At 47.7% G+C, this 14,174-nt stretch overlaps 1 protein-coding gene across 7 annotated transcripts in view; it reads right to left on the reverse strand.

Annotated features, from left to right (window-relative positions):
* tnrc6ba (trinucleotide repeat containing adaptor 6Ba) overlaps positions 1-13,475 on the reverse strand; it is a 33,760-nt gene extending 20,285 nt beyond the window's left edge. For 3 of the 7 annotated variants that reach the window (XM_071408677.1, XM_071408675.1, XM_071408674.1), the window contains exons 1-12: positions 12,778-13,475; positions 11,139-11,226; positions 10,692-10,713; positions 8,523-8,879; positions 5,303-8,314; positions 4,900-5,070; positions 3,771-3,970; positions 3,524-3,598; positions 3,134-3,346; positions 2,638-2,745; positions 2,081-2,209; positions 1,505-1,669 (exon numbers count right to left, since the gene is read on the reverse strand). In XM_071408677.1, coding sequence (XP_071264778.1) covers positions 1,505-1,669; positions 2,081-2,209; positions 2,638-2,745; positions 3,134-3,346; positions 3,524-3,598; positions 3,771-3,970; positions 4,900-5,070; positions 5,303-8,314; positions 8,523-8,879; positions 10,692-10,713; positions 11,139-11,195 — 4,509 coding nt within the window. In that variant the 5' untranslated portion in view covers positions 11,196-11,226; positions 12,778-13,475. The remainder of the gene's footprint in view (positions 1-1,504; positions 1,670-2,080; positions 2,210-2,637; positions 2,746-3,133; positions 3,347-3,523; positions 3,599-3,770; positions 3,971-4,899; positions 5,071-5,302; positions 8,315-8,522; positions 8,880-10,691; positions 10,714-11,138; positions 11,227-12,777) is intronic. The other 4 variants (XM_071408678.1, XM_071408676.1, XM_071408680.1 and 1 more) reach the window with 2 other exon arrangements.
* Positions 13,476-14,174: the final 699 nt, after the last annotated feature.

The following is a 14,174-nucleotide window of genomic DNA, read 5'->3' on the forward strand; positions in this document are numbered from 1 at the left end:
TGGGACTAAACACCTCCCTCTGCAACTGGATCCTGGACTTCCTGACTGGCCGCCCACAGGTGGTAAGAGTAGGCAACAACACGTCTGCTGCCACACTGATCCTTAACACTGGGGCCCCTCAGGGGTGTGTACTTAGTCCCCTCCTGTATTCCCTGTTCACTCACAACTGCGTGGCCAAACACGACTCCAACACCATCATTAAGTTTGCTGACGACACAACAACTGATCACCGATAACGATGAGACGGCCTATAGGGAGGTCAGAGAACTGGAAGTGTGGTGCCAGGACAACAACTTCTCCCTCAATGTGAGCAAGACAAAGGAGCTGATCGTGGACTACAGGAAAAGGCGGGCCGAACAGGCCCCCATTATCATTGACGGGGCTGTAGTGGAGCGGGTCGAGAGCTTCTAGTTCCTTGGTGTCCACATCACCAACGAACTATCATGGTCCAAACATACCAAGACAGTCGTGAAGAGGGCACAAAAAAAAAATAATCCCTTCGGGAAACTGAAAAGATTAGGCATAGGCCACCAGATCCTCAAAAGGTTCTACAGCTGCACCATCGAGAGCATCCTTACCGGTTGCATCCCCACCTGGTACGGCAACTGTTTGGCATCTCACTGTAAGGCGCTACAGATGGTAGTGCAAACGGCCCAGTACATCACTGGGGCTAAGCTTCCTGCCATCCAGGACCTATATAATAGGCGGTGTCAGAAGAAAGCCCATAAAATTGTCAAGAGACTCCAGTCACCCAAGTTAGACTGTTTCCTCTGCTACCGCACGGCAAGTGGTACGGAGCGCCAAGTCTAGGACCAAAAGCCTCCTCAACAGCTTCTACCCCCAAGCCATTAGACTGCCGAACAATTCATAAAAATCGCCACCGGACAATTTACATTGACACGCGGCCATCACAAAGAGTGGCCATCACAAAGCCCCTGACCTCAATCCCATAGAAAATTTGTGAGCAGAACTGAAAAAGCGTGTGCGAGCAAGGAGGCCTACAAACCTGACTCAGTTACACCAGATCTGGCAGGGGGAATGAGCCAAAATTCACCCAACTTATTGTGGGAAGCTTGTGGAAGGCTACCCGAAACATTTGACCCAAGTTAAACAATTTAAAGGCAATGCTACCAAATACTAATTGAGTATGTAAACTTCTGACCCACTGGGATTGTGATGAAAGAAATAAAAGCTGAAATAAATAATTATCTCTACTATTATTCTGACATTTCACATTCTTAAAATAAAGTGGTGATCCTAACTGACCTAAGACAGGAATTTTTACTAGGATTAAACGGCAGGAATGATGAAAAACTGAGTTTAAATGTATTTGGCTAAGGTGTATGTAAACTTCAGACTTCAACTGTATATAAAAACATTGATGCTTCAACCAACATGGCTTTAATCAGAACAAATCTAAGGTAAGTTTTTGTGTTCCTCAAGGCTTTGTTCTCTGACCACTACTGTGATCATTCTAGTGTTGTATAGGAGTATAGCTACTCACCAGCTGGAACTGGATGTGCGGGGGGTAGATGCTGCTCAGCATGGCGATGTGCTGGGGGGACAGCTGAGGGGGGAACACGCCCCCTCCTACACCCCCCACCCCACCCACACCTCCGACTCCACCCACGTTGGGAGGCGGCATCTGCTTCAGCACAGAACCTGGCACCTGGAACACGTACCACCGTGTTACCATGGGAACGTGGAATATAAAGCATCTTCTGTCTAGCACATTCCATTTCAAAACAGCATATCAGTGAGTGCACTAACTCATCGATTTGGTGAGGGTTTTTTTCTCCATTGAGTGTGGTCACCTAAATACTCCCATTAGCCTATGAACAAGAGCAGGCTGGTGAAATAAATCACATCTCTGGAAACAACGTTTCACAGAAAGAACTCACTAAGAAGCCAACGGACCAAAAATCTATTGTTCTGAGCAGAGGTTTGGGTATATAGGAGACTGATTTACATAAAGGAGTCCCTTGATAAAAGCCTTGTAAAGGTGAACGTTAAAACAACTGATTACCTCTAGAGTCTGATAAAATGTAAAAAAATATATAAATAATAAACAAAAGGGTACCTGAGGTGACAGGAACTGATGAGGCACTTGTGCTCGTATCCCTGCGGACGGGTTAATGGGTGGCACACTGGGCTGGTGTCTGGACGGGGGCATCCCACCACCGCTGCTGCCAAACATGTTATGACCACCCTGACAAGGAAACAGAGGGAGGGAGTGGGTTAGAAACATGGCCGACTCTTTGACAGACATAACGATGGGGGAGATAGGGTGGGAAATGAGAGACACAGAAGAGGACGATACAACACTGACACAGAGGAACTGATTTTGGGGGACTTTTTACTTGATGTTTAAAGGGAAAATCTGCAATTGCTGCATACATTTTTTTATTTTCTATTAAATGATATGTATGTATTGATTTTTGATAAACACAATTTATGAGGGATGGACAGTAAGAGAAGTTTCTATGTACAGGGAGATGTGGTGAAGTAGCCTGGTCCCAGATCTTATGGAATAACAACAATAGTCAGAGTTGGCTAAAGCAGAAACAGATCTGGGACCAGGTTAGTGGTGAAGCAATGAGCTGATGGTCTAATGGAGACAGAGGGACACAGCCTTACTTGTCTAGGGGGGATAGTGTGGTTGTAGAGTGGGGAGGGCTTGTAGACAGAGGGTGGAGAGTACTCCTCCCCAAGGCACCCATCCTGATTGGTGAAAGGCAAGGTCTGCTGATCGCAGTGACAGCCAATCAAAGTAGTTTCCCAATATGGGGGAAGAAGTAGGCGAGACAGGGAAGGGACCGGAAGAGGGACACAAAAAGAAGGAGGGCACAGGAAGAGGGACACCAAAAGAAGGAGGGGACAAGAAGAAGGATACCAAAAGAAGGAGGGGAAGTAAGAAAGAAAGAGACATAGAATAAAGTGTTAACGAGACAAGTGGTACTTGGAGAACAGTCAAAGTCACAGAGGTTGCGTCCGAAATGGAACCATGCACCCTTTAGTGCACTACTTTTGACCAATACGTATAGGGCTCTGATCAAAAGTAGTGTACTATAAAGGGAATAGGGTACCATTTGAGACACATCCACAGAGCGTTGCGATGGTCTGAGGTACCAACCTTGTCATAGTAAGGCCCAGGGTCGCCAGGCCCCATCTCTTTGGAACCAGGTGAACGGTAGACCATCCCTCCTCCTCCCATGGCTCTCTGCCCTCCTTTACGCATCTCTCCATTATAGTCATTCAGACCCATCCCTCGCTTCTCTCCTTCCATCTTCTTATCCTGAGGAGGACCAGGGGCCAAGTCCAGAGGCCGCCCACTAGGATCATCACCCTGCAAACACAGCACTCATCACTCATATCCTCATCACTACCACCATCATAAAATCAACCCCACCATACCTATTGGCATGTCATCCTAGATACAACAACACATTTCTCACTACATACAGTATCTCAAACACAGTGGATGCCTGTGGGCTCTAAACTTAGCCTTATCTCTGAAACTTACCAGGAGCCCCATGTTGGAGAACTGTTTGTTCATGGGGTTCATCCAGGAGTCTCCTCCTCCACTCTTCAGGGGAGCCTGAGAGACAAACATACAGATATAACATTTCTGGCAGTAAGTTTTTTTCTGGCACAAACAAAGGCCATTCTCCCACCAAAAGGCCTCATCAAAAATCCAACTCCTCTCAAGTATCTGAATGAGGCAACTACCATAGAAAACCTAAACTAACCCATTGTGGATGCTGTCCTACCTTGTTGTTGGGCTTCTTGCCCCCGTGACCTTGGCCCCAGCCCCCACTGTTGTAGGAGGAGCTGCTGCCCTGGGACCCAACACTGTTCCACACCCCTGCTCCTCCCTCCTCCTCTTCCTCCCAGCTGGAGTGACGCGAGGCCGCCACCGAGCCCTGGTCTCCCTCACCCCAGCCTCCTTCTTGCATAGACTTTGAACCTGCTATGGAAATAACAATGAGTAGCATTATTACACCAATAATATGCTGTGTGTTATGATGACACTGCAAATCTGTGATTGTGTCTGGATTTTTTGGGAGACATTTTGTAAACAAACCCTATGTCTCTACCATTAATGGTTAAAAAGTTACTGACGATTTACTCTGAGAATTTAGCATGATTAGAGTGAATAGAATATTATGACGGCCATGGACAAAAATGGTCGCTGCTCTTTAGAACTCGGTCACTGCTCTTTGGGCAGAATGGCACTAACTTCATGACAGTCCGCTTGTAGTTTGCCAAAGGGCACCTAAAGGACGCAGACCATGAGAAACAAGATTATCTGGTCTGATGAAACCAATATTGAACTCTTTGGCCTGAAAGCCAAGCGTCACGTCTGGAGTAAACCTGGCACCATCCCTACGGTGAAGCATGGTGGTAGCAGCATCATGCGGTGGGGATGTTTTTCAGCAGCAGGGACTGGGAGACTAGTCAGGTTCGAGGGAAATATTAACAGAGCAGAGAGAAATCAGAGAGATCCTTGATGAAAACCTGCTAAATAGCTGTGCAGCAATGGGAGAAACTTCCCAAATACAGGTGTGCCAAGCTTGTAGTGTCATACCCAAGAAGTTGAGGTTGCAGTCGCTGCCAAAGGTGCTTCAACAAAGTAGAGTAAAGGGTCTGAATACTATGAAAATGTGTAAATCAGTTTATTTGTAATTTGCAAAAAATTATAAAAACCAGTTTTTTGACATTATGGGGTATTGTGTGTAGATTGATGAAGGGAAAAAACAACATACTCCATTTTAGAATAAGGCTGTAATGTAACAAAATGTGGAAAAAGTAAAGTGGTCTGAATACTTTCCGAATGTACTGAACCTAATCAGACATCGTCATGTCTTTTTGAGGCTTTACAGTAGTTAGTTTCCTTACCAGATTTGATGGGGTTGGGTGAGGGGTTTCCCCAGCCAGAGGTGTTCTTCCCAGGTTCCTCCCCAGGGTCTCCCCAGCCGGTGGGGGTCTCAGTGGGCTTCCCCCAGGCTGCGGTGCCGTTGTCCACCGGGGGGTCTGAGGGAGAGCCACCATCCCAGCCAGACGATGGAGCTACACACACGGGCAGGGATGTATCCATCAGTGATACAGTTGTGTGATTTATGTACGGTGCTCTACACGTTTATGGGAAAGACTGATTTCTAAAAGGCTTATTTATGCATTATGTCTTTACCAACAATCCCTTCCTTCCACTCCGCATGTCTATTAGGTAATAGGCTTAATCTTATATTTTAAAAATCTATGCGAACAGTCCAGCATCAAAGTATAACAGTTAGTCTCTTACCCATCCCTGGAGCTTTCCCAGGTCCAGGTCCATGGCCAGGGTTGATGTCTCTGCCTCCCATCCCAGTGGGCTGCCTCCCAGGCCCAGGTTGCTGCTGTAGAGCTGGAGGCCCAGGCTGCTGCTGTTGGGGCGGTGGTCCTGGTCCCTGGCCGTGCATTGGCAGCTGCTGACCAGCGGGAACGCCGTTCTTCTCCCACAGGTTGACAGCCTTGTTATTAAATTGGCTGGGGTCTCCCCAAGCCGACGTCCCATCGTCAATGTCCATCTTCCTGCTAATGAATTGTGGTGAAGGTTCCTCCCACCCGCTGGACTGCGGCCCCTCCCCTCCATTAGGACCGCTGGGGATGGGTCCGGCCGTCCAGCCTGAGCTGCTTTGGTTTTGGGCCTGGGGGCCCGATGGTCTCCCCCAGCCCCCTCCTCCTTGCATGTCCCCTGGGTCCAGCGCTTGCTGCGGTAGCGGCTGCTGCTGGGGCTGTGATTGGTGCTGCTGCTTTTGTGCCATGGGGCCTTTCAGAGAGGCTGTCTGGCTGTTTGGCATCTGTGACGGGTGCATTTTCCCACCCCCCCCTCCACCCCAACGCCCCTGGTGGGGTTTGTTGCCTCCCATGTCCACACCTGCCCCTCCTCCACATGTACCTCCTGCCCCCCAGGCTCTCCTCGGGGCTCCCTCGTCCCAGCTACCCCACGTACCGACTTCTGAGTCTCCCCCACCTTTCCTTTCCTCTCCCCATCCTCCTCCTCCTCCACTGCTTGATTTGGCCTCTCGCTCTCCCCAGTCCCCCCCACCCCTCTCCCTCTGTCCACCACACCCTCCTCCATCCCTCCCCATCTCCTTCCATCCTCCTCCTGTCCCCTTCTCCTCCTGGCTGCCTCCCCAGCCACCACCACCTCCACCTTGGTTACCCTGTTGTCCATTATCTCCCCACCCTCCTCCTCCACCACCACCACCTCCTCCTCTACTACTACGTTCCCTCCCTCCACCCCACTCTGATCCTTCGTTCCCCCATCCTTTTCCTTGGCTCTCCCCTGGTCCTACCCCACCCCAGCCTCCTGTAGGCTTCCCCTGGCCTGGTCCAAGGCCTCCTCCTCCTCCCATACCTGCTCCAGTGGTCATTGACGCAGATTGTGTGATACCAGAAGGATTCCTCATGTTGGATCCCGGGTGAGGTGGTCCTCGGTTGGGTAGGGAGTTGCTGCAACCGCTGCTGCTGTTACCACCACTCTCCCAGCCCTCCCCAGAGCCACCAGAGGTCCCCAGGGAAGGGTTGGAGTTCAGGTTGGGAGCTGAGCCAGGGAGAAGGGAAGGAGAATCAGTAGTTGTAGCAGAGCCAGTGGAGTACTGAGAAGACGGACCAATGGGAGGTGGAGAGTTTTTGGATGAAGCAGACAACCCAGAACCTCCTTTTCCTGGTTCTAGGTCCCAGGCCACGTTCTGTCTGATCTGGGTCTGGCCCCAGCCCGTGTTGGAGAGGACGCGCGGGTCCAGGTCATTGCGGCTGAGCATTGCCTGTAAGGCCACTTCAGGGTTGGGTGGTGGGGGGTGGGAATACCGGTGGTGGCCATACCCATGGTGTTGATTGTGATTGCCGCCACCTCTGGAGTTTCCTCCACCGCTGGATGAAGAATGACCTCTTCCACCCCGGCCCCCCCCCCACTCCCCTGTGTCCCCCTCTGCCCCTCCGTCCCCCACTCCAACTCCCTTCTGATTGTCCAAAGCTCTTGTCGTAGTGGTGGATGATTTGGGAGAAGAGGCGGCGGCAGGGGGGTTGCCGATACTGCCCCCGCTGCTGCTGCTGCTACTGCTGCGGCCGCCGACACCACCAGCCTCCCCTCCTGAATTGCCAACTCCACCACTTCCACCCACCCCACCTGAATTACCTCCCCAGTCTCCAACTGAAGACCCTCGCTCTCCTCCTCCCCACCCTCCCTGAGATACCCCGGCGGTCTGAGTGTTACCCCCACTTCCAGCGCCCCAGGCTTTCCCTCCATTACCCCCCTGAGCGCTGTACCCCCACCGCGAGCCTCCACCACCCTCAGCAGCTCCCCCTTCCCAACCATCAGTCCTTGAGGCACCCGTTTTGGAGTTAGCAGCGGGGAAAGGCTGGCCTCCCCAGGAGGAAGAGGTTTGGGAAGCAGAGAGATTGTCTCCCCCGTTGCCTCCTCCCCCACAGTCTATATTGGCTCCCTCCCCTGTCCCCACGTTTTTTGGTCCTGCTCCGGTCTCCAGTGCCGCTCCACCCCAGCCCCCGTCCGACTGGTGCTCTCTGTCTCTGGGTTGCATTTGGTGAAGTTGGTGCTGATGAGCAGATTGATTCAAAGCTAGAGGTTGGTTCCCCAGGGCCGGGGGAGGGTTGTTGGCAGACAGAGACCCAACCTGGCTCTGGAGGAAGGAAGAGGGGGGGGCCCCTTCAGAGGAAGCTGCCCCAGCTCCATCCTGCTGCACTAGGGCAGGCCAGGCGGAAGGGTTGGCATTTGGGTTGAAGTTGGCACCAGGGATCCCCCCACTGCCACCAAGGGAGCCATCAGGGCCCACTGGCAGAGGGGAGGATTTGGGAATGGGTGGCAATGACGTCCCTGGGGCTGCATTCCCTTCTACAGGACCCTGTGAGGCAGCAGACCCCCACACCACACTGCCGGACAGCATACATTCATTGGACATTGAGAACGAGGAAGTGGGTGAAGGACTGCCAGGATCACCACCTTTCCATGAGGCACAGCTGTTCTGCATTCCACCACCTCCCTCCCCCGACGACTCACTACCGCTTCCTGGCCCTGAAGCTCCACCTCCTCCACTCCCGTCACCAGGGGCGATGCTAGGCCACTCCTCGAGGTCCGAGCCGTCCACGATGACCTTCTCCCTACCCTGAGAGGAGGGCAGGCTGCCAGAGCCCGTCCCCCACATGGAATTTGCATAATTTGAAGAAGTAGAAGAAGCAGCAATTGATGATGAAGAGGATGATGAGGTGAGGGGCAGTGAGGGTGCAGCTGGACCCACATAGCCTGGACTGGAATCTGGACGGGAAACAACAAAGACACATGAGAGACACACACATTGTTGACTGCCGCCCAATTTTTATGGACTTGGACAAAGAGAGAACAAATAGTTTTTCCCAAAACGCTCTACCAAGACAAAGCGAGTAAAGTGGGATGCACTTCTAAAGTATTCAAACAGAGCCTAACTTCGCATGATGCCCCATGTCGACTCGTGCCAGACACCCACCTGAGGCAGCAGCCATGGTTGCGTTGGGGCCGTCTCCCCCTCCGCCCCCTCCACCCAGTAGCATTGAGGACAGCGGCGGCTGGCCCCTCTTCAGTAGCACTTTGTGGTCTTGCTGGCAGCGGAATCGCGGGGGCACTTCGCGGGGCATGTAGCGCTGGGGGGCCTGGGTGCCTGCTGTGGGGGGCTGTCCGCTGGCCACCGCCGGCCGCTTCGCATTGTTCCCGCCCTGAGGGGGGGCGCCGCCTGCAGCCGCGGTGGCAGGGGAGGAGGATGCCGAGGGGGTGGGTCCAGGGCTGGGGGAAGCAGAGCTGGGGGCAGCAGGAGACTGGGTGGACAAGGGCTTGGTCAATTCTGGCACTGCATGGTGAAGTAGAAGAGAGAGAGAAGTCAGTAAGGAGTATAGAGGACATTCAGCATAAAAATGGTGATATGAAATTAAAAGAACATTTCCTAGTGGATAATAAAACATTTTATCTAGCCATCATCGTTTGAAATAAGAGTCAAATTGCCACATGCCACATTCTAAACAATAGACCAGACCTGGTTCAAATACATGTGTATTTCAAATAATGTAGCCAAATATACTACTTTCATTTGAAGTATTTTTATGTATTTTCAAATAATTGGCTTGGGTTATTTGAAATTGGCTTGGGCCATGAACAGGGGTATTTGGAAATAGCCACAGGATGACCGTTGAAACTATTTAAGATTCTTTATCAATCGGAATATCTGTAGCTACTTTTTAAGTAAATAACTGCAGTCAACTTCTGCCCTAAATTAGGAGATAAAGCAGATTGAGTTCATTTCACCCTTCACATTTTTCATTTCGAAGCTTACCGGTAGTCCCCAGTCATATGGTGTATTTTTTCAAGCACATAATGACGAGAGACCGTTGACTGTTGTGCAGCACTCGTCAGGAAATCTAATTACAACTTTGCCGCTAGATATCTTATAACTAAGTTAACTGTCTTAAATGTGCTAAATGCTCTGCAGTTGTACATTTGGTTTGCTAATTTAGTGGCTAGTTAGCTAGCTTCTTGCAAAATTAAGAGTCTTGGTAACAGCCGAGAATCCCCTCCTGGATCTAGAGACTTACTGTCTAATATTTGCTTTGTGTGTACAGCAAACTGAGTAGCAATTTTGCATTACTTGTATAACTTTAAGAGCTGGGATGTCTGTCCTTAAAAATTGTTTGTCAGAGACTGTATAAAATGTTTGCAATATGTTCATGAGCATTTAGCTAGCATTCCCTATGGGATTTTACATATACTTTTTAGCATTGCTAACCTTTTGGGTTCGAAAATAGCACCCCTTGTGTTCAGTGCCAGTATTACCGAATATCCTGGGATCGCACAAGGATTTCAAATAACCCTAGAGCAAATCAGACCGGAGATAAAATGCATGGAGTACTGCAGTATGAGTATTTTCAAATGCATGTCAATATTTTCCAAATGCACTCCCTAATATATACAGGGGGTACTGGTACAGAGCCAATGTGTTGTACCGGTACCCCCTGTATATAGCCACACTATTGTTATTTTACTGCTGCTCTTTAATTATTTGTTACTTTTATTTCTTATTTTTTCATATATTTTTTAAAAACTGCATTGTTGGTTAAGGTTGTAAGCATTTCACTGTAAGGTCTACATCCGTTGTGTATGGAGCATGTGACAAATACAATTTGATTTAATATATTCCAATATTCAGTTACTTATGAGAAGGATGGAAGAGGGAAAGAAACTGTGCTCTTTATCTGCTGGATAGTGTGTCACTGGAGTAACAAAGCCAACCGCATAAACAAACAAAGCTCAGGCACCCAGAACAAAAATCTTGCGTAATTGCATCAGATGCTTGATTAAGTTCTGGTGGGAGAAATATTAGAAAATTTACTAATGAGACTAGCGAAGTCTCTAGCAAAGTCTCCACCCCTCCGAACAGAAACTCAGACAGTTTTGGGCAAGTCTATGGGCCAAAGATGCAAGCACTTGCGAAATTGTGATTGGTACAAATTATCAGTGACGGAAAATCTGCATACTGGAACAGTACTAAGTTCCTCGTTAGTTGTCGCAAAAAGAAATGATAGCGATGAGAACGACAAGACCGCCATAAGCAGACAGAGAAACACGTGCGACAGGTGAATCTAGCAGAGGACACAAAGACACCACTCACCTTTGTTTTTTTGCTCTGCAACCTGAAAGCCAAATATGGAGATATTAATTAATTTGTTAAAGACATTCAAGTGAAAGACAAACAGAACTGTATGAACGGCAAAGTAGGCCAATGAAAGAGTCAAATGTGTGGCAGTGGCACTGGCTGGTTGGAGTACTGTGGTCTGGACAGAGTGCCAGGCATAACAACACTAATGAACAATCTATTATTCATTACATTTAATTTATTGAGACGTGTTGTGTGTATTGTATACAACTTTGCAATACTGAATATGCCCCAGCTGGCCAGGTCATCACAACTTGGTGATATCATGTAGCCTATAATCTGGTTCATCAGAATACTATTGTGTCAAAACAAAAGTTCTAAGAAAAACAATAAAACTGCAACAAGTTAAACTGAGCATCATTCTGGGCAAAGTTGTATGTTGGCGTGGAAATACATCTTTACCTTCTGAGATGCTTCCCTTTTCCTTTTGTCGTCTTTCTTCCTTTTCTTGTCTTCCATGAACTACTGTTCCCTTTCCTGATACTCCTTTCTGGGGGAGAGAGGAAATAGAAGAAACACATTATTAACCGCAAACCAGTGCAACTGTCCTTAGAACAATCTGTATACTGGCTTGAGCCACAATGATTTACAGGTTCAGAAGATTGCTTGGCAGGTGCTGTACTGTTCATAGGGTAATTATCCACATAATACACCTGCAGGAAATTTCAGGCTTATCCTCCCCTCCAAGCCTTGTGAGTTAGCCAGTAAAAGGATGGAGTGTTCAGGTCTTGTTCTAAGCTTCGAATGCTAAAGGCCTAGTCCTGTTGACAAAGCAGGGACACACTTTCTAATGCCTTGTTTTCAAACTATGACTTAACGCTAGCCTAAAGCTAGCCTATACCATGACAGCACTGTAAGGGATCTGAAGTATGGCTGCCTTGACACACCTATTAAAATGCAGTTACTGTTTCTGAAAGGCCAGATATACTAAACGGCTTGGTATTTATCTTAAGGAACCCATAAGTAAGCATTCAAATAAAAAACGGGGCATGTAACGTTACATCACAAAAATACATGAACTGCCAGCACACTCATTGTTGATAAGAGTCAAGGTGACACATTGCCATGGACACAATGATCTGAAAATGACCTGTAAAGACAACGAAACTGATCATGATGCGAATGTGCAGCTATCTGGCCCTTATTTATCAGTGACATAGTTAACGTTAGAGGCTATGGGGGCTCAGTATGAGCCACAGTTGTCATGATTTCGGGAGCTCGGGGTAACTACTGTCAGACTTATGTAGCTAGTTACGTTAGCTGCAACAGCTATCCTTCATGCACGCACGTAACCTTTCGTGCATGGGAATAAGCAACTAGCTAGCTAGCTACCTTTGCAAGTATGAAGGTGCAACAATTATTACAATATAACTAGCTAATGCTAAACCCTGCTGATGGTGGCCATTCAGCAACCGTGGCTCACAACCAAAACGCTGCATGTCGATGGATGTTAGCCATCGTTATGAAACTATGGCGGGCTAAAAATGGACACATGACACGGACAACAGGCTCAGATCACGAAACCGAGGAGCTAACGTTATCTATCCACGCAACACAGGTAGTTCACTGACTAACGGTAAATGGACCAACATCTTCATATTTTAGTGTACGCGAGGTCTTGCACCGACCTAGCAAGGTAAAAGAGAAGTAGCTAAATTAGCTATCTGCTGTGTCGACCAACTACACACCCTGTAACTAGTTGCTAAACTAGCTAACACCATCTTTGTTTTGTGATTTTAAATACAAGTATGCCAGCATTATTTGCTGCAGGATTACTACCCAGAGTCCGGATTTATATTGCTACATTGGTCTGCTCGTGACTGAAGTAAGTGTCAAGAGAACTTCTCCAGATGCTCACTCGCGCGACGACATCAATTCTGTAGCATGCTAGTTAGCCATATTTTAGCACCGATGTCGACAGAAAATTGCTGCGTTGCAAGACTGTTAGCAATAGCCTCTTATCTATGGAATATGCATATTATTGCAAAATATGCATGCAGTTAACCAACAACTTTACAAATAGTGACGAAGATATACTCACCTCAGGAATCACATATGAAATAGAGCTAGCTAACTAAAGCTAAGATTATTTCCTCTTTCATCTGTGACTGAAGTGCTTCAGTGCGAAATCCTCGGTTTTTTTTTTGTCATTCGAGGCTACTTGAAAATCAACAGCCCCTAAACGAATAATGAGGTAACGTTATGTGGCTAACAAAGAAATATACTTGTTGGTGCTCTTGATTTCTAAGTAAGTACTATGATAATGTAAACCTAGCTAATGTGCAGAAGAATTCGTTTTTAAAGCGCTGGAAAGTCAGTTGGTTGACGGTCGGCCATTTTGCAGCTATGAATCGAATGTCTCGCCAGCAGCAAGCTCTCTCTGGTGGGGGTGAGGGAGATTTTTGTCCTTCAATTAGACAACTGTGGAGTTAGTTTCATACAGCATCATTACCGTTAGACAATAATTCCTTCGTCAAATAAAATACCAGTTTTAATGAATGTCATGGGTTGATCAAGTATGGACACTGTGTGCTGTTAAGGGCTGTCTTTGTAATGACGTCGTATTTCAAAAATGTCTGCCATAAAAATGCTACAAATGTTTTAATTTCATGGATTTGGTATTCTAACTGAAACGTTTAGATGCCCCCCGCCCTTCCCATATTATTTAGAGGCATTGATTGTAATGCACTTTTTTTGTGCTGCAGTATTGACTAAACCCTGAGAGTGGCGCAAGATTTCACACTACACATTTCTTGCTTATTTTCGCCCCCAAATAATCCGCCCGTTTGCTGTCTGTCAGTGAGGCGTTTGTGTTCCTTTGTGTTGAACTTGTCAGGGATACAGTATTTTGGTTGCAACAGTGGTGAAATTCTAATTTGAACTGATTACAACTATATTTCAAATATACAAGTACAGTTGTCTTCTTTAATTACTTGGATGCTGTCTTTAATTTATTTTTTGTCTATCAAGAAAGAGTGATGGACGAAGAAAAGGTTTGAGCAGGTGAACCAACAGAAGACAGGCCAGAGGAAAGAAGGGCCAGGGAAAGTCAGGAACATGGGAAAAATATAAAATCAACATGCAACAATTTAAACGATTTGACTGAATTACAGTTCATTTAACGAAATCAGTCAATTTAAATAAATAAATGAGGCCTTAATCTATGGATTTGACATGACTGGGCAGGGGTGCAGACATGGTTGGGCCTGGGATGGCATAGGCCCACCCACTTGTGAACCAGACCCAGCCAATCAGAATGAGTTTTTCCCCACAAAAGGTCTTTATTACAGACAGAAATACTCCTCAGTTTCATCAGCTCCCTGGGTGGCTGGTCTCACGATCCCGCAGGTGAAGAAACCAGATGTGGAGGTCCTGGGCTTGCATGGTTACACATGGTCTGCGGTTGTGAGGCCGGTTGGACGTACTGCAAAATTCTCT

Source organism: Salvelinus alpinus, chromosome 7, assembly GCF_045679555.1.
Source record: "Salvelinus alpinus chromosome 7, SLU_Salpinus.1, whole genome shotgun sequence".
NCBI lineage: Eukaryota > Metazoa > Chordata > Actinopteri > Salmoniformes > Salmonidae > Salvelinus > Salvelinus alpinus.